Here is a 27,513-nt window from a genome sequence, read left to right as displayed (position 1 = left end):
GAAGGGATCCAACAGGCTAACACGGGGAAGAAAGACTCATCAGGAATGGGAACCAGCATGGGCAAAGGTGCAGAGGAGGGAAAACAGAAGGTCTATCTGGGGAACAGAAGGTGGTCCGGTTCATCACCTGATCAGGAGGGAATTGTTTAACGAGGAGGCGACAAAGGCAGAGCACATGCTCGAGGTGATGGCAAATTCGTTTACCATTTCAACAATAAGGCAGGATGCAGACGCCATAATTTTAGAGAAGCGATGTCTGACCATGAGCCACAAGCTGAGAAAGGACCCGCGCCATGAAGAGGAGGCAGCCCCCAGAGGTTCTCACCTGTCTGTAGGTGTCCTGGTGAGCTTCATCATTCCGAGAATCATAATATTGGTCAATAAAAGCAAAATATTCCTTTTGCTTTCTCCGCAGGGTGCCTTCTCTCCGATCCACATTCGCAGGTAGGTAACCCTTATGAGATAGGAAAAAGGGGTCAGTTTCCGTCAGTTACCGGTCTATTTGTAAGTTCGCATTTTAAAAGCCCAAGCCCCGAGGCACACAGAAGGGGTAGATTTTCTGAAACCAGACACAGAGGACAGCAAGGCGGGTTTGGGAAAAGAAACGAGAGAGGCAGAACCCCACAGGCTGAGTCTGGCAACCCCCAACACGAGTCCCACTGGAGACCCCAGGCTGCCTCAGCCCAGCCGAAGGAAACGTCACTTTGGTGAGCTTTGCTGAGGATCACAAAAGCAGCCTCGCTGCTGTATACTCCACTCAATCGAACGTCTCACTGACGCTCTGCCCACAAGAAGGAGGCACCGACTCCATCTGCGCTCCCGAGTCCAGCCTGGCAGTGGCTACTGACCCAGGGCTGAGTCCTTCCCGGTGATCACCGCACGAATTCTTCTACACCCCAGCTTCTTCCAGGTCTGTCCCCATTCCTCTAACTTCTTCATCTTTGTCACATACTACAGAACCTTCGTGTTCCGTTACGTCCCATCTGGGGTCTCAGCTGGGCCATCTTCTTGCCATGTTTCATGCCAGGCACTCTCCAGAGCACCAGCCCGCTCCCCAACACTAGAGGACTTAATCCACTCAGCTTCCGGAGCTACTGCCCTGGGCTCTGTGGGTCTGGACTGCTGAATGAATGGAGCGGGGTCTGCTATGCTCCGGAACACCTCATACAGGCGAACTGTCCACCCCAGCCCCACGCCCCACCGCCATCCTCACACACGGCCCTCATTTTCCACTGCTACTCCAGGACTCTGGAAGAAGCACATCCACAGACACGCGACTGTCTCCACTCACTCTCTAGCTGTCCAATCCAAACCAGCCTCCCTTGGTCACCCCACCCCTCCTTCTCCCCGCCATGGACGGTGTCTCCTTAGCAGAATGGAAGCTCTCCAAGGGCCAGGACCTCCCCACTCTTGTATCTGTAGCCACAGTGCCAGGTATACAGTAGGTGCTTACTAAGTACTTTCCATTCATAGCCATATAGCACAACTGACTGAATCATCTTACAAGCCATGGACACCCACTTTCTTTCCGTTTATTTACTATTTCAAAAAGGGCTGCTACAACCATTTTGTATATGCAACTTTCTCTCTTCCTTGGACCTACCTGGGCTATCTGTCAAGGAGCAGGATTGCTGGTTGAAACTATACCCGACTGAACGGCTTCTCAGTATAATCATGGGTTCCTTTCTAGGATAGTTGAACTGGTGGCTCAGAGCCCAACCAGTGGGGCATGAGGGGGCCGGCCTTCCCACAGCCCCTCCAACAACTTACTCTTTTCATCTTCTGGCATCTTTGCCAATACAAACACTGACTTTTCAAGCACTTCCTGGGGCAGAAACCTTTGCTTAGGGCAGACACACTCTTGGGGCAAGGACGGAATCCCTGTCCACGTGGAGCATACAGCCTAGGAGAGGAGCAGCAAGGATGATGTCTCCACTCCAACTGCTTGTAAAGTGGAATTTGAGAGAGATGAAAATCTTTACAGAACGAGAGAATGAGAGACTTTTCTTTGGACTTTAAAGCGACAGAAGTGAAAGTGATCCTCTATCCCAAATGCCCAAAGTTGTGCCAGATGCCAATAACATAATCTAAGTTCCAGAGACATAAGGCCAGAGGAGGCCTTGGGACACAGCAGTTACGTACAAGGAAACTGCATGACCCCAGCTGATGCAAAGTGAAATGTACTGTGTGCAAAGTAACACCAAATGGTGCCATGATCAACGGTGAATGACTTAGCTATTCTCCTTAGCTATTAACAACCCAAGACTACTCTGAAGGATTCATGATGAAAAATGCTGTCCATGCCCAGAGAAAGAACTGACGGTGGTCCAAATACAGACTGATGCAGCCTTTTTCTTACTGTCTTTATTTTTCTTGAGTTTTTTATCTATGTTTTCTTTCACAACATGACTATTATGGAAATGTTTTGCATGACTCCACATGTTTAACCTATATCAAATTGCTTGCCTTCTCAATGAAAGAGGTGAGGAGGGGGGGACAGAATTTGGAACTCAGTTATAAAAATAAACGTTAAAAAATTCTTTGTACATGTAACTGGGGGAAAATAAAATACTAAATAAACAAAGAAACTGCATGATCAACAAAACAAAAACTCTGCCTACAATCTAAAAAGTACCTGCAACTTCAGTTCAATTCAGTCAGTCAAGCAATAAGCATTAATTAAGTACCTACTGTATGCCAGGTATTATACTAAGTGCTGAGGATACAGAAAGGGGCAAAAGCCAGTCCTGCTCTCGAGGAGCTCACAATCAAACAAGTTATATACAGGATCAAAAAAGCAGTAACTCAAAGAGGGAAGGCATAAGAATTAGAAGGGGTCAAAGACAGAAGCCAGGGAGGTCAGTGGCTGGCACAGAGAAAGGACACCTCTCCGGGCACGGGAGATGGCCACAGGAAATGCCCAGGGCCAAGAGATGGATGTCTCGTTCCAGGAGCAGCCAGGAGGCTGGGGTCAGTGCACTGACGCGGAAGGTGGAATGGCCGGTTCTAAGTATGTTTGGCCAAAACGTAAAGGACATATAAAGGACAGCATTATGAAATGAGACTGGAAGAAGAAACTATCTTTTGTTCTTGAGGCAGTAAGGAGCTGATGAAGGTATGTGAGCTAGGGAGGATTTGGGCTCCTAAGCCTTAGGAAGACCCTCTAGGCATGTGGTGAGGAGTCACTCGAAGGCAAGGAGACAAGGGAAGCTGTGAGCACAGCCCAAGGAAGGGGGGAGGAGAGGCCGGAGCAGGGGGGAGCCTGGAGGAGGGCAGATAGGGCAAGATGGCCGAAGAGCAACCAACAAGGCTTAGCACCAGCCTGGGGATGGGCACCCAAGGACTAGGAGCACAGGGCTCTAGAGCAGTTTGAAAGGAACCTGGGGAAGGAAACAGACGAAACCTTCTGTGTCCGACATGCGCGTCAACTCTGAGGTGCTCTGAGGACAAACAGGCGATGGATGATGGGGAAGGGAATTCACCAGAGGACAGATGACAGCCAGCGGCAAAGAGCCCGCTAGCACTGCCACGAGAGCCGCCGAGACCAGAAGAGACAACGCCACCGAGAGAGACGGCGCTGGTTAACTTGGGGAGAGACTTGTGTGAGTGTCCAAGTTCAGGAGAAGGCGGTGCAGGACCCGGGTGAGGGAGCGCCAACCCTAAAGGGCAGGAGACGGAAGAGGGCATGAGAAAGGGGCTGAGCTTGGGAGCAAGAGACCGGCCTGGACTCTGCTTCCACATTCAGCAGTTGAACTACCAGGGGCAAGTGACTTTCGAACCCTCAACATCCTCATCACAAAATGAGGACGGTAACAACTTCAAGCAGCAACCTGTGAGAGCCCGCCAGAAAGCGTTTCTGAAGCACCTACTGTGTGGCCAGGCACACTAGGCTCAGATCCAGCTCCCAGATCTAAAAAGTCTCTATCGTATTGGAGAGAAAAAAACCATGAGATAAACCCACCGTTCGTACAAGATGGGAATGGTGTGGACGGGCACAAATCAGAGGTCAATCTTCCCAAAGCACGGTCCTCTGCGCCATTCTCCAGCTAAACAAATCCCATAGGCTCCCGAGTCCTTCGAGGATCACGTGAGACTCCAACCTGCCTCGCCAACCTTCGTACACACGCTGCCCTCCAATCACACTGACCTTTTGCCATTCCTCGCGCAGAGCCTCTCATCTCCAGGCCTGTGCACAAGCTGGTCCCCATGCCAGGAAGGCCCTCTCTTCTCACCTCTGCTTCTTGCAATGACACTCAAGGCAGGCCCAGCCATAGCTCAGATCCACAAGTGATCAAAGGGGCTAAAACAAAGGACGCTCCAGGAAAAAGTCCCTGTGAGTTTCAAGTATCTCACGTTCTGCAAAATGAAGAAACCTATTCCCACTGGCACCAGGGACGCTGAATTAATTCTGTGCCTGATTTTTATGAGGAACTAATACTACTTCAAACCCCACCCCGCATTCTTCATTCAGGCCTTCCTCCAAAGTCCTAGGCCGGCCTGCATGGGTTAAGGGCCTTCATCAGGATAATACCCATTGACAATAGAAAAGAAAGATGGTAGTGGCAAAGCTTAACCTACCTCTAAGAACAAACAAGGACTTGCATTGACTCCTTTCCTCTGTGTCCTCTGGGACTGCCTGGCTCCACAAACTTACTATTGGCGAGATGAATCGGCTCAGACACTCCCCCTCCTCAGCTCATTTCCCACTGGCTGCCCCCACCCTCTCCCTGCTGAGACTCCCGCCAGCTTCTGTCTATGTGGGCTCTCCCACATCAAGCCGTGAGCTCCTCTAGGGCAGTGCTGTCTTTGGCCTTTCTTTGTATCCCCAGAGCTTAGCACAGCACTGGGCACACCGAGGGCACTTAATAAATATTTATGAACTCTGACTCTACTCATGAAATAAAAACCACAGCCGACTTCACCTCCTCACTCAATAAAGCCCTGGAGCTCCCTATGCCTCCAAAAGCAAATACATGGGGGCAGCTAGGTGGCCCAGTGGATAGAGCACGGGCCCTGGAGTCAGGAGGACCTGAGTTCAAATGCGGGCTCAGATATTTGACACTTACTAGCTGTGTGACCCTGGGCAAGTCACTTAACCCAAACTGCTCGCTCAAAAAAAAAAAAAAAAGCAAATACAAAATGCTCTGCGTGGCCCTCAAAGCCTCCTCCTACCTTTCCAGTCTTCTCACACCTTACTCCCCACATACTCCGCAATCCGGTGACCCCAGGCCTCTCAGTGGGCATTTCCCTGGCGTCCCCCAGGCCTGGAATGCTTTCCCTCCTCTCCTCAGATTACTGACCTCCCCCGCAAAACCCCACCTCCCACAGGGGAGATTCTGAATTCTTCTTCAGCAGCTGCTCATGCTGTATAGAGCCTGCTGTGCATGTGTTTATACCAAGAAGACGGCGACTCATCACACTTTCCTGTAGCCTGCCGCCATCTTCGGCCCCCTTTTTTAGGTGTGGTCGTGCTCCATTAGAGAGAGGAAGGATTGTCTTTCTTTTTTTTGCCAGGGCTGGTTAAAAGCCTTCGTCAGGATAATACAAACTGCCCCAGGTTAAGAAGGGCCTCTGGCCTGAGCCTTTGGGGATCATCTCTTGGGCTGGTGTGAGCTAGGGTGAATTACTGGATGGTCTATGAAGACAAGATAAACAAAAGCCACCTAAAATGGCCTGGAATTCAGAAGGGTAACTGACTGACTGCCCACAGGATCATGGGGTGAGGATTGGACTAGCCCTCAATTTACAGATAAGGATACTGAGGCACACAGAGAGGAGGCGCCCCAGCTCACCAAGGCAGCAAACAGCCCAGCTGAGAGGTGAAGCCAGGTCTATGTCCACCAGGCCAGGCTGCCTCAACTGCCCACCCAGGCTGTCCCAACTGCCCAGTGCTCTTCCCAAATGTCTCTTCCCACATTTGCCTGTTCCCAGACCCACCCACAGAGAGGGAGCAGCCCCTTTGGCAGATCTCCAGGCAGCTAGAACATGGACACAGAAAGGGTCAAGCAGTCACTGGGGAGAGGAGCAGGCAGCTCCCAGGCCTCTCAGAACATCAGAGCACTGCCCTCCCACGGCATCAGGAGCATCAGAAGTCATGCTGGTGGAAAGAGAACATTCCTCCAAAACAAACCCCGAATGCCTGGGGGCAGCCCCAGAGAATAGCTCCATGCCCCCAGGGCCTCCCTCGAACCCAGGGCCTCCTCCACTCTTCCACCCTCCCACCCAGGGCCTGGTCCACCCTCGCACCCAGGGCCTCGTCCTCCTTCCCACCCAGGGCCTCGTCCTCCCTCCCACCCAGGGCCTCTTCCACTCTTCCACCCTCCCACCCAGAGCCTGGTCCACCCTCGCACCCAGGACCTCATCCTCCCTCACACCCAGGGCTTCGTCCTCCCTCCCACCCAGGGCCTGGTCCTCTATCACACCCCTCCTAAGGGGTGCTACATAGTCCAAACTAGAGCCCAGGTCTTCTGACTGCCAGCTCAGAACCGCTTCACTCAGCCGAGGCACTGCCTCGTGCATGAATCTGAGCCGGGACCCTCTAAAATAGGGCCTCTCACTCCTGTCATTTTGTTAAAAAGCAAGTCAAAAGGCAAGTGTGTCAAGATCAGAAAACAAGCAATGTTCCTAAAAAATCCGTACCACTTACATTCACTCCTGACATCCCCATTTTTAAAAGAAAACATACATGCAAGTTGAGGCCTTTGGATAATTAAGCAAGACTGAAAATTATGCAAATGAAATATATTCAAGTATGCAATGAATTTTAAATGACAGAACTACAGAAAACTTAATTGCTGTATTAGCATGCTATAAAAACACTAATCATAAATGTAAAACAAAGCTAGCATATGCTTAGACCCAAATCTTCTCGGTGGCAGAAAAGCCCAGATGAGTTTTCTCCTCCCCGGGGGAGCCCCCTGGCCACCGAGGCAGAACTGAAGCCCAAATGCCCTGAAAGCCAAGGAGGGCAGCCTGGAGGGGCCTCAAGCATTCCCCTCACCACATTTCTGCACTTCCTCACAGATCCAGAAACATGACTCTAATTTCGTTTAGAGGACAGGTCATTCACCATCTGCAAGGACTTCCAACGGCTGATAACGTCGACGATACCGCCATGGTATGGAGACTGTCCGAGCCAATTCTTCATACTGGAAAATTCCCACATTTCTCATCTTTTTTTTCAAAGTAACATTTCTTAATCATCAATTAACTACAGCACCCATAACCCAAACAAAGTAACACGGGTAGGTTAAGGGAGAATCATGAAGGAACAAAAGAGAACGATCATTCTGCTAATCCTTGGGAACAGATCACGTGCGCGTGAGCACTTTTTGCTAGACAGATGCAAAGCAGGCCACGCATTTTTAAATTCCGCCATCTCCCAGCACGCCTCGGAGTGCGGATTTCACCCAGCGTCTGTGGCCCGGTGACGAGGCAGCCACCTGCCTCTTGCAGGGGACGAGGCCGCCCACTGAGGCCCACGTGTGGACTCTTCTGCTGCAGGAAAGTGAGGGAATCCACAGGAATTGGGGCCATGACGCCACAAGAACAGAGCACCACCAAACACTTCCAAAGACAACAGGGCCCACTGAACTGAACCAATCTTCTCTACGGAGGTATCTACACCCCCTGTTGGACGGCCCCCTGCACCAGCCCCCCACCCACCTCTAGCAAGCCATCAGGTTCAGCAGCTAAGCCATAATCACCCCTCCTCTGGAGGCCTGGGAAAGCCCCCCAGTCAATGCCCTCAGCTGGCCCGGCCCAGTCCATCCCTCAGCTGAGAAAACAGCCCAGAACGCCATGGAAAGCCCTCCTCTGAAGCTGTGTAAAGGGCCAAGGGCAAAGCGCCAAGAACAACCCTCGAGGCCCACCTTCTGCCTTCCCAGAATCGCCAACGGTGAGAGGCGTCCAGCTTTGCGCAGTGCAGGCACCTTCCCCATTAGACTGCGAGCTCCCTGAGGGCAGGGGCTGAGCCTGGCACCGAGCAGGTGCTTTATCAGACAACGAGGGAGACAGAAAACAGGAGGAAGCAGGAGCCCACCCGCCCTGTTCTTACCTTGCCGACTTCTCTCTTACTCCGTCCACCGCCTGAAGCACATGGCACTACCCCTCCTCAGGAGACCCCAGCGGCTCCCTCTTACCTCCACAGACCAGACCCTGCCGGGCCTCCCAAGCGCCCTCTGACCCCCCGGCCTGGCCGCTTCCTTAAATCCGCCCTCCTACCCAGCGCCCTGCTCCCCCGGTGAGCCCCTCCCTCTGGCCACCTTGTGCGCACAGTGACTGCCGGGTCGTCTGCCCCTTCGAGAGGGAGACCCTCTCGGGTGGCAGCAGGGACTGTTTTTTCCTTTCCTCACCTTCCCTAGCCTCAGCACACAGTGAGCATTTACATCCTTGTTGACCGATGACAGGAGCAAGCAGAGGCCAGCTGAGGCTGATACGGTGGAGAGCCTGAGAGGGAGGAAGGTAGAAACAGCCAAAGTGCACCAGGAAGGTTCAAGCCGATGTGAAATCAGGGAAGGCTCCCCTGAGGAAGTGTCACTGGATCCCACCCAGCCCAGTGCAGACCCTCGAGGCAAGCCTGGAACAGGGCTGGCAGGAGCTGAGCAGGAGCGGGCAGCTTCTCTGAAGAGCAGCCGGCCGTCGAGCTCGGCACTGGCTGGCATGGGGTCCCCCCTCCTGAAAAAGGTGAGGGCTCCCGGCTTCCTTTTCCGTCCTCTGCAAACACTTCAGACAACCTCGAATCTGCCCCCTCTGCAGGGCAGCTGCACCGCCCCGGGGTCTCAGAACAGGTAGACAACAAGTCTCGGTGCCACAAGAAAGCTGACAATGACGCACTCCTCTACCTCCGTCTTCCTCTCGAGCGGCTGTAGTAACGTAGAGGCCAGCACCGCGGCCGCCAGGTGGGAGGCAGTAATAAGAAATGCATCAAAGGGACCTTCTCCTCCTCCTGCCATTGGAAAGTAAGTATTTCTAAGAGCCCTGGAGAGGGCTGACAAGAATCAAAGTGCCTGCCAGCCAAACAGGGCTACCCATTATTCCCCGGGCACGTCAGCGGGCTACCTCTGATCCAGGAGAGCTACGTTCAATTCCCAGTGCAGACACTTCCTGGCCGTGTGACAATCTTTGTGCCTCAGTTTCTTCATCTGTTAAACGTGGGTGGCAGTCCTTCACCAGCCATCGCCACACAGGTGGGCCCAGGGTCACAGTGACGGCGTTGGAGACGTGTGAAATGGGGGGAACGATGAGGATGATGATGGGAACACCCGCCACGTTCCCACTCAGGCCACCCGTACAAAATGCTTCCTGCTCCTTTCCTTCTCAAGGCCCTGGCCCATCAGCATGCGGGCCACCTCATCCAAGAAGCCTTCCCGGATCCCCCCAGCCTGAAGAGCTCTCGGTGCCCACCGTGGTCTGCCACAACACTCTCAGGTCACACACATACTCTTCCTGCCTGTCATTCCCCGGCTAGAGGCTAAGCTCAGTGAGAGCTACAGCTGGGCCTTGTGCCGTCTTGTGTCCCCAGAAGGCCCAATGGGATGCCTTGCACTCACTGGGTTTGCTAAGAGAACACAGTGCCACCCTCAAAAACCCTCTGAGCTAAGGAGTATGAGGAAACAGAGGCTCAGAGAGGACAAAGAACTTAGCTGAGGCCACCAAACGAGCCAGAAACAGAGATGGGAGGCCAGCCTGGGGTCTCCAAATGCTTGTCTCTAGCTCTTTCAGGCCACGTCACCCTGTCTGGGCACACCAAGATCGACCTTGCCTTCCCCATCACTCCCCTCATCGGCTTGTGCTGGTGTTCCACCAGAAAAAAAATCAATGTCCCTCAATCCCCTGCCCATCCTTATCCCCCGTCTGAAGTCACAACCCCCACCCCAATCCTTCCATCAATCACACATACAGCAGGGGTCAGGACGTCTAAGGGGACGGTGACTGTAGGGGGCACAGAGCTGATGGAGACAGAATTTTGTAACATAATTAATGAAAGACACTCTATTCAGAAGCACCACATTTCCAATAAATTGCAAATTGCAAGACAGTGTCCTGAAGGTATTTTAATCAAAACTTGGTGAAATTCAATCTGAGAACCGCATGACTAACCAGCGCTACCCCCCAGCGAAGGCCACAAAAAACCTGACACACTGAGTCGTCTTAAAGGGGAAGGATGCTCTGATTAATTTGCCCTCCCTCCCTAAGCCCTGGCTCCAAACCCCCAAATGAAAACAAAGGCGCCTGCAGGGGCTGAGCTGTAATTGAAAGAGAATACTTAATCAATAGATTGTCACTGGTAAGAGCTGCATCGGGGCTGGAGATCAGAAGGCCCAGGCTTCTCATTTATTAGGACTCATTAGGAAAAGGGAGACTTTTCCATGCTGGGGCATCAAAGTCCACCTGAAGTAAGCATTTGGTATTCCCTGGTGACTCTCCTCCTTCAGAAAAAATGAAGCTGTCTGCACCTATCCCTAAAATTCAGCCATGCCACAGTTTGCTTTGGCGAGCTCAGCACGGTAAACAGAGGTGACAATCTGTTGACCAAGTTCCTTCGGAGATGACCGCGCCTCTGTCTGAGGTGTCCAACTCAACCGTCCAGCACAGAAAATAACTATTGCTGTGATGATGCCCTCATTCATCAGACGAAGACTGCGTTCTGGCCGGCATGGGCCCTCCCCATCTCAGATGATCGACGTCCTTCTCATCTGTCCACCTTCCATTCAGCAAGCCCTCTGTGGCCATCCACGCTGACGGGGTTCTCTCCTCCTCTGGTTCTACCTGGCCACTCTGCCTGCATGCCTCCTTCGCTCCATCACACCTGCCCTTGCAGAATACTGACTGACCTGGTGACAAACAAGATCTACCCTAAGAGACTACGAGGTCCTCGAGGGTAGAGGCTGTGTCGTTTTTCATCTCTGTATCCCTAAAGCCTGGCACAGGGCCCGCCCGATACGTAGTAAACATTTAAAAAAATGTTTGTCGAGTTGAAATGAATTAACCATCAGCAATCTCATGGTCCAGTTCTTATTCTACATTGGAATTTTTCTGCAACTACTTTGAACATAATGCAAAATTTAGAGAAATAAAACCTGAAAAGACAGACACATGGATGTCATGAATTCTTAATAACTCCATTTTCTGACAGCCTCGTCAAATCAAGCTCGAAATCAAGCAAAGAAAGGAAGCGGGTGTCTTGGCTGAAGACAAAACGTCTTTGATACCATCACCGATAGGACCAAAGTCAACATGACCCTGAGGGCCATCCGCTGACCCCAAAGGGAGACTTACCGAAAGGAGTTTCCAGGTTATTGGACGGACTTGCTTGGGAATTCCAGACCAACTCAATTTTCTTAATTCCTCTGTTAAAATAAAAGGGTTGGGGGGAGAGGAGAGAGAAAGAGAGAGAGAGGGGAAAAAAAGGATTACTGGAGAGCTTTTCTTGGGGTGGCTAATATCCCATGATATGATCAGAACACAGCTGCTCCCCTAATTAAGCTCTGAAAGGGCACAAATGACAACATTTGCAGATGCTGATATTTTTAGTCATCGACTGCACAAAAACAAGTCACTCGACGCCACATCCAGTTATCACCGTCAAGTGTGCCCATTTGGATTCTGAGTGGAAAGAGAAACATGTGGGAAAACGTCCTCAAAGTCTGAGCTTTCCAAGATGCTCCAAAGGAGAAGCCCTCCCGAGGGGCTGCTGGATGCCCACCACAGCCGGGATGCCACGCAGGTGGGCGGGGCACTAGCAAGCCCCTTCAGAGGCTTTACCATCCAGTGAAACAAAGAGAGAACCACTATCTGGGAAAGGCTGTTCTTTCCTGGTTCTGCCTTTTAAACATGTAGATGCCGCTCTTAACCCTTCTGACACCCCCTCTTTTCAAATGCATTACAAATTCTCCAACCACTTCATGCATTCCCAGCTAAGTCATAAAATGGCAGAGCTGAAATGGGCCTAGAAATCATCTGTTCTAACCCAGTCATTTTCCAGAGAGGGAAACTGAGGTACAGAGACATGAGGCTGGCTTCCAACACTCATCTGCCTCACATTCCCTCAGGATATCCCCCTGCCTGTTTACTGAGCTCCTCCTGCAACCCTTTCCTCCCCTAGACCTCTGGGCACAAAAAGGTCAGGAGGGAGGGTGTTGGTTGGTACCAAGCAGGCTTGGCTGATATGAAAGAGATGGAAGTTAAACTACAAAGGACTGACTTCGAGGTAGACTCAATCTAATCCACAGGGCTTAAAACACAGATACGTGAATAAATTTGTATGAGGGTCGAAAACTAAATAAAACACAAGAGATGAGCTCTAGAATTAGGTCTCAAACGGGTCAGACTCACGGAAGTGGAGAGGCATTCTAGGAAATGATATCGCTAACGCAATCTCGTCCCAAATCACAGGCTCCAGAACGGGCGATGCCGAGAATACTCATGAGATGAAAGTGCATAGAAGTAATTTGGGGAAAATATTATAAAGGCGGTGGCACGTGCCTACGACAACAAAGAGGTGATAGGGAATTAGAGTAACTAACTCAGTTACCTCCAACAGTGGAGGGCAAGAAGGCAAATAATGAAAGGCACCAACAGTTCAGAAATCTCATTTGAGCCAGCAGCTCTAATATTCTCTTACCCTGAAAGTTTTCTGCAGACGTGCTGACAATGAACAGAACCAAGAAGGCCTCTTATGAAAAAAAGAAAAAAGAAAAAGGTTTGTATGCTACTTTAAAAAGGAGGACGGAGAGAATTTTTTATTATGGAAAGCTGCCCAATAATACCAGCATTAAAATTTTATATCTAGAAATTAACATGTATATAGTTCATGCGACAATGAACACAAGTACATTATAATTAACACACTGTACAATATTAAACCATAAAACAAGCTAAAGAATAAAACGAGGCCGGGACTCCACTTTCTTGGGACGAGGTTCGAGCACTGGCCGCGGGCTCCGGCATCGAGCTGCTGCTCTACAGAGTGGTGACTCACAGCCGAGGGCCACTCTGTACAAACACATCCTTGCCGGCCACGTCCCCAAACCAAGCCCCAAGGGGCTCACGAGAACAAGAACACAACAAGACCTTATGCCCCCTACCACCCAGTCACAGCCAGTAAGCATTGATTAAGCACCTAAGAGGTGCCAGGGACTGTATTGGCTGCTGGGGATACAAAAGAAGGCAAAATCCAGGGCCTCCCCTCGAGGAGTAATGGGGGATACCACAGCCTGGCCCAGAGGGAAGGTGCCAGCGCCTAGTGGGATGGGAAAGGCTTCCTAAAGAAGGCGGTGTTGGCAGGGCCTGGAAGGGGCCAGGAGGCATAGATGAAGAGGAAGCGCTCTCCCAGGCAGGGGGATGGACAGCCCAAGGAAGCAGCCTTGCACTTCTCAGGAGGCCACAATCACACAGCAGGATGCAAGACGAGCCACAGGCCTCAGGTTCAACTCCCAGCTGAGGCGGGATCTCAGACAGTCCCTTAACATCCGAGCCTCAGTTCCTCCAGGTGCAAAACAAGTAGGCTGGATCAGATGATCTCTCAGGCTTTTCCAGTTACCCCGCTATAATCAGCTGCTGCTGCCGCCGGTGCCATCAGGCTGACAAATCACTTCCTGGAGCTGATAAAACAAGCCCTCCAGCCCAAAGATCGATGGACGGCAGTGGCAGGCGGCTCGCAGAAAGCAGCTGTGGGGCCAAATCACAACACCCGTAACACAGAGAAGGGATGCCCATGTAATGCTGGGGCGAGTCTGGGACACCCACACCAATGTCAGAAAACAGAAGCAATCTTCTCTGGGAAAGTCTTCCAGTGAGACAAACTAGGAATTCCAGCAGGGTCCTAGGCCCCCACAGCCCAGACCTCCTTGTATGGAACATGAGGGGCTCCAAAGACCCTGGATACAGACCTAAGACTGATCGCGAGCCTGAAAAGCCAAGGCTCCCCAGCCCCCAAGAAAGCCCGAAGGCCAGGGGCAACAAAACCAATGAGAGACGTCGCCATCTCGTTCTGCCGAGCAGCCGCAGGTTCGCCGCACCGGGTAAACACTGAGACAGCGAGACACAGACAAAGGGTCCTCGGAGGAGGGCCCGAGAGTGGGCACCCAACCAACAAGCCCAGTGCGAGGACGCGACCTGGGCCACACTACTGTCAGGGCTGGATACACCAGCAGTCTTGACGTCGGCCTCACCGAGCAGTTAGGAAGGCTCATGGCCACGCCGTACGTGAAGTGCCAGCTGTTTGACAGGGCAGAGAATGCAGCTCTGGGAGCCCGCCTGTCTGGTGGGTCCCCTCGGGGCCTCCCTTTATGGGAGGATGGCCCTGGTATGGGATGGCACAATGGAAGAAGCCCCAGATCTACTCTCAGAAGACATGGGCTCGATCCTTTCCCTGCTTCCCCCAGCACAGATCTAAGTCTTGATTTAGATGACCAGACCACCCTGGAGGGATTTCAGCTTTCACCTCCCTACTGCCCTGGGATCCCGACGTCACCCTAGAATTCTGCCCAAGGACCAGGGAGGGACGGAAGCTCTTTAACTAATGGCTTCCCTTTGTGCTCCCATGTGTGTTCCCTGCCTAGACCATGTGTTGTCTAAAATTCAAACAAAACCCAGCTGTGGGTAAGGGGGAGGAAAAAAAGCTCATAGAACAATACACAAAATAAATGCCCTGTCTGACTCCAAGCACTTTCGGTAGCGCTCAGGATTACTGGCCGCCTGACCTGCCCTGGTTCTCTGACTGATGCCGCGTGCCTCCTCCAAGAGGGAGAGAGGCCTCGTTGCTGAGATCTCTTCCTACCGTTCATATCATTCCAACACTTTAAATATGCAGTAAGGAGAGTGACAATTTCCACACACAATAAGAAAAGGCTCGTTTCATCCTAAGCAGCAGCCAACGGCCAAAGAATTCATTCCACTTTCAGTGGCGAACAAATATTCCCCATTCCCACTGCAAATGAAGCAATTATTTTTTCCTTTAAATTTTTAGACATCCAGGGTTAGGTTCCTGTGCAAACAGCTGAGAGCTAATGATTAATACCAGGAATAAAAGAAATGACTAAAGAGAAGGCCTTAGTAATATAATCACCAAAATGTGAAGTCTTGACATCTAATCTTTTTCAAATTACTAAGTCTAAGTAAAATAAGCACCAAATAATTGGGTGATGGCACCAGCAATAACTTGCAGTGTACAGCCATGGCTGGAAATATCAAATTCTCAACAGTTCCCTGAGGAATGTTATGATATCTGAGCACCAATAATAGAATGTTTCCCAATCACATTCTTCGTCACCATCCGTTTTCTACTGAACGTTCATGAAGAAAACAGAATAAACTCTCCTTGTGAAAGTTACGTGAACACAGGCCCCATGGACGAAAAGCCATTTGGAGACTGGGAGCAGCACGGGCCTCCGAGAGGGGAGGGACCTGGGAAATCCTGGAGGCCAAGCCCTGCCTCTTACAGAAAGACAACCAGAGACCCCAGGGTCCTCTGACCCCCCCACACCCCAACATGACTCAGGGCCTCACGATCTTGACCCCTCACTTTGCCAAGTACCTCATTCTCTTTGGATCCCCACAGCCACACAACCCATCGCCTGGGGGCACCCTGCATGTGAAGAGCAGCCCGAGGGTCACAGGTAACAGAGAAAGTCTATGGCCTTTGAAGAATGTGCCCCAATGCGAGCTCCACTGGCACGGCCTCCCAGACCCCAGGCTCATCTCCACAGCGGGGTCAGACCAGCAATGTGGGCACGAGAAGACTGCGCCCGGGAGGAAGAGTTAGAGCTTAAGGGCTTCAATGGTGCTCAAGGGAAGGTCCCCAACACCCCAGGCCCATCCTTTCTGGAGGGCTGATGGAGGACAGGGTCAAAGGGAGGCGCCAGCCCACAGACGCGCCCCCGACCACCAAATCCAGCGCTGCGCTCACAGGGCCAGGCCCTTTTCTTTGACCGCTTCTTTTCTTCCCCTTTTCCCTAAAGCATCTCACCTTCTTCCTATACCCAGTGCAAAGTGAAGAGAGAAGGACTGGGAAATCACCGCACAGGAACAGCAGGGTTGTGATGATGATCAACTCTGGAAGAGTTGATGCTCTGATCAATACAGCAATCCAAGGCAATTCCAAAGGACTCACGATGAAAAAATGTTCTCCACCTCCGGAGAAAGAACTGAAACTCTGAGTGCAAGCAGAAGTATGATTTTCTCACTTCTTTTTCTGACTTTTTTCTTGTAACATAGTTAAGATGGAAATGTTTTGCAAGATTTTACATGTATAACTGATATTATATTGCTTGCCTTGGTGGGAGAGGAGTGAAAGAGAAGGAGAGAATTTGGAACTTGAAATTTTAAAAAAAGAATATTAAACAAATAAAAAATAAAACAAAAGAAATAAAAAATAAAGGAATTCTATACTGGCTCCTACTGTCCTGGGGGAAGAAAGGAAGAATCTTAAATACATAACTAGATTAAAAGTCCCTTGAGGGCAGGAAATTGCAAGATCCTATAAAGCTTAGAAATAGCCCACTATTTGGCTTATAATTCCTTTTCTGAGGAAGACCAGCAAAGAGAGCAGAGTAGGAGGAAGTAATTTAGACACGCCCCCCCCCCCCCCCCCCCCCCCCCCCCCACACACACACACACAAAGACCTAAGAAGAGTGTTAGGCTGAGTTGTGCTCTAGAAAACGAGGGAGAAAGCCCAGAGAGTCATCTTTCCAGACCAGCATCACAAATCTGACACTCTGGCAAGACCTGTGACAATGATCCAGGACCCCAGCCTCGGTCCTTGAGTTCAGAAAAGGGCTGTCCTAGAGCAGACTCCAGCCTGGGCTCCGCCTCCAGAATAGGGGGGAACTGGCCATCCCTGTGGAACCTTCAGCTAGCTTCCAAGGGCTAGGCCCCCACCAGACAACTCCACGCCAAATCAGCAGGCTGGATGCACTTAAAAACCCAAAGGCGGTTAGGCCAAGCCCTTGATCAGACTGCAGCCCAAGCCTCCCCAGGGATCCCTGAAGGACACAGAGCTCAGTCTTCAGAAAGTGTCAAAGGATACCAGATAAGATGGGTCAGGACCACACAGAACAATGGCAGTCCCACCAGAAACTCAGAGCCCGGCCTTCACGAAAGCCTTAAATCCTTCTCTGGGGAGCAGGAATGACTTTCTAGATGTACTGAGCAGTTTGGCTAATTTTGTTCTCTGCTTTTTTCTTTAAAAAAATATTGTATGGGCTGGCTCTCTGAGAGGAAGAAGGGGAGTCAGTCAGTCAGTCAGTCAGTCAATAACAGTAGTAATAATGATAATAATAACAATCATAATGATAGCTAATGTTTATATAATGCTTACTACGTACCAGGCACCATGCTAAGTTCTATACAATTCTCTCATTCAGTCCTCACAACAACCCTGTGAGGTACATGCTATTATTTTCCCCATTTTACAAATGAGAAAAGCGAGGCAAACAGATGTTAAATGACTTGCCCAGGGTCACACTGCTAGTAAGGGGCGGAGGCTAACTCAGGTCTTCCTAACTCCAGGCCAGGCGCTCTATGCACTGCACCACATAGCTGCCTCTGAAAACATATTTGATAAAGAATCTGCATTTCGTGACATGCAATATCACACTGGCAGGTCCACAGAACTAAGAATACTAGGAGGGGTAGGGGGTGCAGCAAGAAGCTTGGAGGCAATGCAGACCCCGCGCAGCACAAAGCAGAAGAGGCACACCTGCTGGTGACTCAGAGGGTGTGCTGAGGCTGGGAGAAGCCCCAGCGTAACCATACAAGATGCACATATAAGAAGACGAGCAAGGGCGGAGAGGGTCGCCGTGCGCCTCTTTACCCTGGGAAAGCTGGAGATCTAGAGGAGCTGGAAAGAAGAGTGTGCGTCCACCCCAGCACCCCGCTGCTCACCACGGCCTACGGTCCGGTTCTCTAATGAGGTCCAGCCAGGGAAACCGCAGCAGCAGCTGTTCTGTGCTTACACTCTGCTCCCAAATGGAATGATTCAGTACGTCCAGTGAACCAAACTGAGAGACGACCTGGCCTCATGCGATCTAACTGGATGTAAAATATCCTATCTGAGTCCGAACCAGAAATCGGCTGGAACGTGGTTTCTGCACAAAATGCATAATTACTGCCAGCACTATTTTCTGACAAGACGAGAGAGACGAACACCGAAAGAACACAACTGTTCAAACGGCCTCTTTCACTCCAGGCTGGCTCCCTTTTAGGTCGCATCAATTCCCTACAGTGATTCTTTCACCCGGGCAGAAACAGAACCAGGCAGAGATGACCAAGGCTGATGAGAAGCCCATGCAAGGGCTCCCCTCGGAGAATCCTCACAGCACCACCCAGACCGAGTGTGCACAGCCCTGCGATGGGCCACCAGGGCTGGGGGGAAGACGGATATTCGCCTGACCCACCTTTATCCAAACACCTGAGACCTAGGCTCGGGAAGGTCCCGGAAGCCCTCCGAGTGCCATCCTTGCTCCAGGACGGCATGGATGGTAGCGGCAGTGAGGCTCGGCAATCTTCAGAGGGCTCAGGAGCCATTCACCCAAATGAGCCGGGCACGCGGGCCTGGCCCGGCCTACCAGGCAGGGAGACAGCGACAGGCTGCGGTGCCAGACATTCATTCTGCTACTCGAGCGGGTGAAAACCAGCCGATGGTCGGTCAAAAGCAGCCAGTGTGGAAGACCGTGGCTCCATGCCCCTTCCGTTTGGCACGGTGCGCTCTGGGATCCAACACCGAGGGCCACGCCTAGGGAAGGTCTACCGGGGACATGCCCCCGGTGCCCCTGGCACTCGCCACAATAAAAGAGTTGTCGTCAGACTGAGAGCGGGAAGAGCCATCAGAGAACACTTTACAGATGAGGAGGCCGAGGTGCGGCGCGCTCCAGGGACTTCCACTTTCACACGGTGAGGCATCAGCACAGCCAGGCTACACACCAGGCTTTCTAAGCTCAAATCTAGGGCTTCTGATAGCAACTTGGGGCTGAAATCAGCACGTCACATTGAACCAATGGATGAAGGCAATAGCTACAAATAAATAACCTTGTAAATACAATGAAGAGAAGGTAGTAAACAACCAAAAGGTATTTAGTAAGCATCGACTATGCGCCAGGCACTGCCTGGAGCTTGTCTGGACCTCGCCATCTGCTCGTGGTCTCCCCTCAGATCGTAAGCTCCTTGATGGCAGGGACTGCCTTTGGCTTAGCCAGTTTGGCCACAGGAACCACTATGACCCAGGGAGGCTGGTAAGACAAGCTGGGACTGAGCCGCGAAGGTAAACAGCGAGCCGCTGTGTCGGTGCAGAGAGAAGTGGGAGCCGGGGAAGTCGATGGAGCAGAGCGGCCATGGTGGGCTCAGACTCGAGTCGTGAGAGATGCGCAGCAGGGCATGAATGAGGAGGCGGACAGAAGAAGGGCAGGAGCAGGGAGGAGGGAGGACCTGGAGGAAGGTGGGCTGCATGCGTGCATGCGTGCATGCAAGAGGGGGCCCTGAACAGGTGACAACTGCCTGGACCCGCGGGGTGAGGAAAAGGAAGGGCCGGGGACAGCAATGAAACAAAGTGCTCCTCGCCGACTGTTCTGGGCTTTTTACACCTCCTCATCATCTCAACAGATGCACAAAAAGCCTCATCCACACCAACATCCTGCACACAAAAGGTGTAGCTGGACGGATCTTTTTTTTTTTTACATCAAAAAAGTATTTGTCTCAGACCAGAAAGCAAGGATCATGTGTGATACGAACAGACTAGAAGCCTTCCCAATAATCCAGGAGTAAAGCAAGAACGCCCATTCTCATAGCTGTTATTTGAGATAATCCTAGAAACGATAGCAAAGAGCAGTAAGACGAGAGAAGAAACGACGACGATGCTGATGATGACAAGTTGGCATTTATTTGGTGCTTTAAGGTTTGCTTTACACTTTACAAATATTATCTCGTTGAATCCTCACAACAACTTTACTAGGAAGCTGCCATTGCTACCCCCTTTTGGGGGGGATGGGGAAACTAAAGCTGAGAGGGAGAGTAAGTAAATTACCCAGCATCACACCGCTACTCAGTGTTTGAGACAGGATTTGAGGTCTTCCTAACTCCAGAACTCTGCCCAGTGAACTACCTAGCTCTCTGCTGCATAAAATGGACAGATAAGAGGAAAGTAAAACTATCCCTAACTGCTGACAAGATGATGGTTTACTTAGAAAATCTTAGAGAAACTAAGGGAATTGATGTTTCAGCAAAGTTACAGGTAACAAAATAAACCCACAAAAATCGATGACATTTCTATATAATAGCAATATCCAAGAGGCAATAAGGGAAATCCCACTGAAAATGACTGTATAATGCATCAAATATTTTGAAGTCAGTCTATCAAAGTCCACTCACTATTGAATAGCTTCAATTATAAGGGACTCCTTAAAGAAATAAAGAACAGCTTAAATAGCTGGAAGAATATGTCAGTACTAGGGGCAGCTAGGTGGTACAGTGGATAGAGCACCAGCCCTGAGGTCAGGAGGACCTGAGTTCAAATTCCACCTCAGACCAAACACTGGACACTTACTAGCTGTGTGATCCTGGGCAAGTCACTTAACCCCAATTGCCTTAAAAAAAAACAAAAAAGAAAAGAAAAAGAAAAAAGAAAGAATATTCAGTACTCATGACTGGGCCATGCCAATATAATGAAAATGACAACATTACCAAGGTAAATTTTCAGGTTTAACAGAATATCAAATTATCAGAATGGCACTTTACAAAACTTGACAAAATAATTTTTTTTTGTTTGTTTGTTTTTGGTGAGGCAATTGGGGTTAAGTGACTTGCCCAGAGTCACACAGCTAGTGAGTATTATGTGTCTGAGGCCAGATTTGAACTCAAGTCCTCCTGACTTCATGGCCAGTGCTCTATTCACTGCGCCACCCAGCTGCCCCAGATAAAATTATTTTTTAAAAATTAGGTGGAGACTCAAAGTATCTAGAATATCAAGGGAAATTTAACAAAAAAAAAGGGTAAGAATGAAGGAAAAACAGCACTTACAGACCCCAAGGTATAGGAAGAAAAAGCATCAATGTATTGATAAATTTTGCTGGATTGTTTTTTCTATTCTTCCTCTTTTTAAAAAAATTCCATTATAGGAGATGGCTCTCTAGGAAGAGAGCCATTTCTAGGGGGAAATGTGGGAGATGTAAAAACAAAGATATCAATAAAATACTATTTATTGCTTTTTTTTTTTTTTTTAGAAAATATCAACAACAAAAAAAGAATTTTGTAGTTATAAAGAAGTTTGGCCCCAAAGAAGAAATATGAAAAGACTTCTTTCTCTCATCTCCTTTGCAGAAGTGGCAGACCCATAACTATGCATATGTCAGATTTTTTTCAATGTGTTCACCAATTTTGCTGAAGTTTTTTCTCTTCTCTCCTTATTTGTAAAAAATTCTTTGTGATAAGGAATGCCTCTATGCGAGGGGCAGAGGAGAAGAAGAGATACAAGGGGAAATCTAGGTGATACAAAACCAAAAAAAATATATTAATGAAAATCCACTACGAGAATTAGTATTTAGACAGCACTTCAAGGTTTGCCAAGCATTTCATATCCGTTTTATCATTAACTTAAAAAAGCTAAGCAGACAAACTCATTTGAGGCTGGAGGTAATATGGAACCTTGGGATCGTACTGAACAGAGGAGTGATTTGGATCTGGACAGCTGGGGGAGAGGATGGGCTGGAGACATCCAAGAAAAGGCATGGAGACTCATTGATGAGGAGACTAGTCCAGTAATGCAGATGCAAGGGGACGAGCCAGCCAGAAGACAACGATGGATGGGACCAATGTTGTGGAGGCACAGCTGACCAAAGTGGGCAGCTAACTGGATCTACAGGATGAGGGCGAACGTGCAGGCTGTGAACCTGGGCAATGGGCTGAAATGATGACTCCAGGAGAGTCATCCACATCCAGAGAAAGAACCGTGGAGCTGGAACGCAGATCGAAGCAGACTGCTTGCCCTGCTTCTTCTGCTGCTGCTGGGCTTTGCTTCCTCTTTCTGGTGGTCCCTCCCATTGGTTCTCATTCTTCTTTGCAACATCACTAATGTGAAAACATGTTTAATAGGAATGTACATGTGTAGCCCATATCAGACTGTGCGCCATCGTGGGGAGGGTGGTGGGGAGGAAGGGGGAGAAAAATTTAAAACTCAAAAGCTTATGAAGTGATTGTTGAAAACTAAAAATAAATTAATCTAAAAAAAAAAAAGAGAAAGGACCAAAATATTCCCAAAATATAATACTATTCCCAAAGTTGTATACCCCTCATTACAATCTTAGCTGTACTGCTAACTGATCTCCACAGCAAAACTTTCTCTATTGCGTCTTCTCCCTTCCTGCTCCCAGGTTTTCAGCACATTTTTATGGGTTTTCTCCCCCAAAATCCTGCCTGTCCGATCCAGGCAGTTTAAAGAGAAAGAAGACAAAAGCAAGCTCCTCCACCCCCCAGCCCAGCCCAGCAAAGGAGAAGTAACACTGGGCTGGCAAAGGCCAGGCCGTGTCCACCCCCTGCCCACCATTTATCAGGCCCTCCATGAGGCCCCAGGCCAGTGTTTCTTCTTCAAAAACATCGATTCCATGGCCAGTGCGAGGAGGATTTAGTTAAGCACAAACTGCTCCTTGGGGTTAAAAGCCAGAAACGGCATTTCCCCAAAGGCTGAGCAGGCACTTGAAGCAGAAGGAATCTGTTCTTTCATTTCACTGCAGGAAGCAAAGAGAAGCGTCTTCAGACCTGCTAAATGTGTTCCCAGATTTCTGCTCTCCTGGAGTCCCACCCTGGCCACCGGTGGAGGCTCCTTGTCAGCACCTGACGCTAGCTCCAGGCTCTGGGGCCCCTCTGGGAGGAAGGTAGGGCTGCTCCTGAGGCTGCTTTCTTGGGGCATCAAATGTTGTGTTATTCCAGGATCTCCAAGGTAGGTTGGGGACTTTCAGTGCTCTCAAGGTGGGCCACTCCAGGGCATGCTCTGATTGCTGCCCCCTGACTGAGCTCCACATGGGGCGGGCCTCAGTTTGGGTCCATCCAAGAGCAGAGCATGGCTGGACTCCACCTTCTCAGTCAGCTGGGAAGTTCTGGTGGTTCAGAATGGCAAAAATGTGCCTCCCCTATAATCTGGGATCCCTGCCTTGTTTACTGTTCTACAAACTAGACTGGATGCTGAAAGTGAGACCCTGCTCTGTGCCTGCAGAAAGATTCACACCCCTATAGCAGCCAGCTTCTGAACAGCCCATGGCCTTCACATCCTGGGAGGGACTAAAAGGAAATCTCTCCTGCACGGGGGCCCTTCTCACTCTGCCCTGAATCTGACCAGGAACTGGTGAGTGGATAACAAAGCTGCCAGGATGCACCTGTCCCCATCACGGTGACCTGGGACGCGCCTGCTGGTGCCCTCAGGCACAGTCTCTCCAAGTCACTGGTGTGTTCTGTATGAGCCCACACCCAATGTCTGCAGACTTCCCTGTCTGTCTCCCTAGGCTGAACTGGGCTGGACAAACAACTCACTTTTCTCCATCGGGATGTTGCGTGGTGCCTTTTTTTGGAGCTGTTTGGAGGATTGTGGGAAGGACCCTCCCTGTGCTCTCCCACTATCAGGCTCTGCCCCCTCCTCTCACATTTCAGAGGTGCCTGGCATCTCATGGCTACCCACTGTTTCCCAGGGCCTCCATGCCTTCCACCTCTCGCCCTCTCTGAGCCTCCCTTTAACTGAAGAACATGGATGCCCCGGGTGAAAGGAAAGGCAGGCCTCTCCCACTAAACCAAGAACTCCGAGGGGCTGAGGACAAGTGTTGACTTGCCCAATCATTAAGGTAGGAAGGAAACGAGCCTGCCCTCTTCAGGCTGCCGAACAGCTTCCTCCATACCTTAGAATTTCTAAAGCACATTGCTAGGGCCTGAGGCTAACGGCCCCACAATACCGGCAACTTTACTGTCCTCACCTAACTGCCAAATCCTGAGACTCTGGTCCAACTGCCCGGCAGTGGGGCGAGGAACACAGCTGAGAAGGTGGGAAGAAGAAAGGCAAAGAAAAAGGAGGAAAACCGTGAGCCAAGTGGGCTCCGAGGGGCAAAGCCGATTATCATTCCTCTCCACCCTCTTCCTTTCTTCCCCGCTGGGCCAAGCTGAATGACAACTGGTCTGAGGGGGCCCCAGAAAGCACAGAAGTGTGCACATCAAGGAACAGCCTGCGAGAGCTCATCTGTCAATCCAGACCCTGGCATCTGGCATGAAATGTGCTCCGTGAGACATGAGGCCTCAGTGCCAAGGACTAACGAAGCAGATTCTAAGGCACCACAATGGCCCACAAAGGCCCAAAGACTGGCCTTTGAAAACTGACAATGAGAAGAAAAGAAGTAAAATGAGGAAGGCCAGCAGAAAAACTGGAAGCGTGAAAGGCTTCCCACCTCCACGTCCACACTGATGGTGGGGCCAGGCCCTCTCGAGAGGCAGCCTGGCGGAGTGAGCAGAGCACTGGGCTGCAAGCCAGAAAGCTCTGGGTTCAAATCCTGCCTCTGGTCCTCACCGGCCTCTCTGAGTCACCCACGCTCTACTCATCTGGATAATGGGAACAGTAACACTTGCCCCAGGAGGATTGGTGTGAGACTCCAAGGAGACAGGTACTCAAGCATGATGAATACCTGAAGGCACTCCACATATTCACAGCTTTGATGAGGACAGTGACAGGCAGCAGTGACAACTGCCAGCTTATTTCTCACTCCTGACAAGGTCATTCTGCATTATGGGAGGACTAAGGCATTTCATTAAACTTGACAACTACAAGGCTTCCCGGAGTGCCAGGTGAGATAAAAGATAAACATGCAGCCCGCCCTGTTCTCGGGGAACTTAAAACCCGAAAGAGTCCCAACACGCAGCTTCGGGCCCTCCAAGCCATGAAGACATGACGACAACCACGAGGACCCCCAAGCAGGATGGGAGGCTAAGGAATGAGGACTGATGGTCCATCAGAGGAGCAAAGCTGCAGAGAGCCCCAGGACATCACCAGGGTGAGCAGGAGGCTCTGGGAGGCCTCAGGGCTTGGACCAAGAAGGGATCCCCTCGTCCTGAGGGTGGGAAGAGCAGAAGCAAGTTAGCCCGAGCCCCTACAGAGGACAAGGAGATGACAATCCAAGTCTGTACTGCAAAGTCAGTACGTTCTCTGTACAACCAAGGGCGCTTTTCTGCACGGAGGGCATCACGTGAGGCCTGTCAGCTTAGTTCTTTAAAGAAAGGTGTAGCGTTACCAGGCAAAAGGGAGCTCGAGAAACCGGGGCGGTCAAGCCACGGCCCAAAGAGAGGCAGCAAAGGGCAGGACGCCTGTGGGGACTGTGATCACAGGAATCTAAGAGTCAGAGGGAAGCCCTGAGGTCATCTGGTCCCACCCACCTCTACACAAAAACCCCTTTGTGTCTAGACTAGGGGGACCAAGAGCTTGTGTCTTACTTACCTAATGGTGTGTGCTTTAAATTTGGAATGTTAAGGTGGGCCCAGACTGGAGCAGCCCAAGAAGGCGGAGCTAGAAAGGTCCCACTGCACTGAGAAGGAAACCCAGACACATCTCTATTAACACTGAGATTAAATCATCAGAAAGCCTGTGTCCAGCCCTATAGGAAATGACTGCACGCTCTGACGTAATAATGAGACAACTCCCTGTCAATGGCCCTGTAAGGCTTTCCAAGTGCAACTCTAAGAGTAATATACCAGCTCCACTGTGCAGGCAAGGAATACATGCAGAGAGGCCAGACAAGTTCCCCAGGGTCAGGCAGATCCTAAGGTTCCTCCACCACCTCAGACCTGCTGACGCCGACACCGAGGTCAGCTCTGGCCGCCCAACCCTGACCAGATCCCGAATGCAGAGAAGTCATCGAGGCCACCAAGAAAGGCCCATCTAGTCACTCACATACTGCACGGACCTCACCCACATGTGGGACGGCAGGGCCGGAGCAGGAGAGGACAGAAGCACAAGCGGAGGGGCTGGCGCCAGATCTTTGGGTTTTCTTTAAATCTGAGAAAGCGCTTAGCAAACGTGTGTCCCACTGGCTGGACGCTGCACAGCCCTGACCATGAAGATCCCAACAAGCCAAAGACCGTAGCTCCAGGCCAAAGGTCATCCAGCCTCCTCACAACTTTCTGCTAATCCCAAAATAACCCCACTCCACCAAATGACACCAAAGATCCAAGTATCTCAGCAGACCACAAGCTCAAAAGACAGTCACCGCTGGGACGTGGCAAGCGGTCAAAAAAACAATGCAGTGCCAAGCCACGTTCAGAGAGGCCGCGCGTCTGGAACGGGGGCGGAGAGAGTTCCGATGCCCTGGTCACACCACCAGGTCATCATATGACATTTTGGTCAAAGACAATGAGCAGGGCAGGCACCAAGATGGCGAGGGGGCCACAGCCTGAAAAACCAAGGACAGGCACTCTAGGCCACCTAAGGCTCTCCTCCGTGATCAAAGGGCCATCCCAAGGGAGTTTTCCTCTTGGTCCCAGGGGGTAGAATGTTACTATGATGGAAAAGCAACAAGGTGGAAGCCAGCTCAAGACCTGTTTGTTACAGGGGAAGACCTTGCCAAGCAAACTCTCTAAAAACGGATGGGCTGTCTCAATGAGCTGTGTGCCTCACTCTCCATGTCAGACTTCACGTGGAGACTGGAGAACCACCAGGGAGTTAACAGGAGACCTCTGGGCCTTCTCCAATGCCACAGACGGGTGTCAGCCACACCAGCAAGAGGGATCACCTAAGGGCCAGCGGGCCCACCCTGCGGGAGCCCCTCCCGGACTAGGGAGGGCACAGAGTCACAAAGAAGCTCCCACACCCATGTCTCACCTTCTCCAGGCTGTCGCCTTTCCTTCCTACTCTAAACGGAGGAAGGCAGAGTGCACAGAGTGCCAGATGTGGAGTCTGAAGGACCTGAGTTTAAAACCGGTCTCAGATACTTGCTAGCTGTATGACCCTGGGCAAGTCACTTCACCCCGTTTGCCTCAGTTTCCTCATCTGCAAAATGAACTGGAGAAGACAATGGCAAGCCACTCTAGTATCATTGCAAAGAAAACCCCAAATGGGTTCACAAAGATTTAAACACAACAGAAAAGACTGAACGTTTTAAATGGAATGAGGTGGCATAATACCCTGAGATATCCCCCAGTGTGTGAACCTGAAAGAAATACAAAATCGAGTGGGTCTGGGGCCTCTGCCCTCCCCCAGCGCCCAGCACTGTGCCTAACCTCAGGCTTACAGCGCCACGTCTCCTTGGGAGAACCCTTCTGTCCCACCGACTGATGCCAAAGTTCTAACGAAACAAGAATTTTTTAAAGACTCCAATGGCTGGCTCCCTCTCCTCTGTGGTCTCTACTTATTTCTTACAAGGGGCAGGATGATACAGCAGAAACATTACAGAGAAGGCCTTGTGCTTTATTAAGGACACACAGTGACCCTCGGCACCAGAATTTGCATCTTAACATCATCAAGCGACTTGGAAATCACAATTCTCATTTCTGTTTCCCCG

At 50.7% G+C, this 27,513-nt stretch overlaps 1 protein-coding gene across 1 annotated transcript in view; it reads right to left on the bottom strand.

Annotated features, from left to right (window-relative positions):
• The window catches only part of TBC1D22A (TBC1 domain family member 22A), a 306,894-nt gene that overhangs the window by 219,894 nt on the left and 59,487 nt on the right, over positions 1-27,513 (bottom strand). Inside the window, exons 5-6 of the mRNA XM_027854296.1 lie at positions 11,281-11,351; positions 326-454 (exon numbers count right to left, since the gene is read on the bottom strand). Coding sequence (XP_027710097.1) covers positions 326-454; positions 11,281-11,351 — 200 coding nt within the window. The remainder of the gene's footprint in view (positions 1-325; positions 455-11,280; positions 11,352-27,513) is intronic.

This window comes from Vombatus ursinus, unplaced genomic scaffold (assembly GCF_900497805.2).
Source record: "Vombatus ursinus unplaced genomic scaffold, bare-nosed wombat genome assembly UNPS02010394.1, whole genome shotgun sequence".
Taxonomy (NCBI): Eukaryota; Metazoa; Chordata; class Mammalia; order Diprotodontia; family Vombatidae; genus Vombatus; species Vombatus ursinus.
The sequence above is the reverse complement of the archived record's forward strand: the minus strand, read 5'-3'. Positions and strand labels throughout refer to the sequence as shown.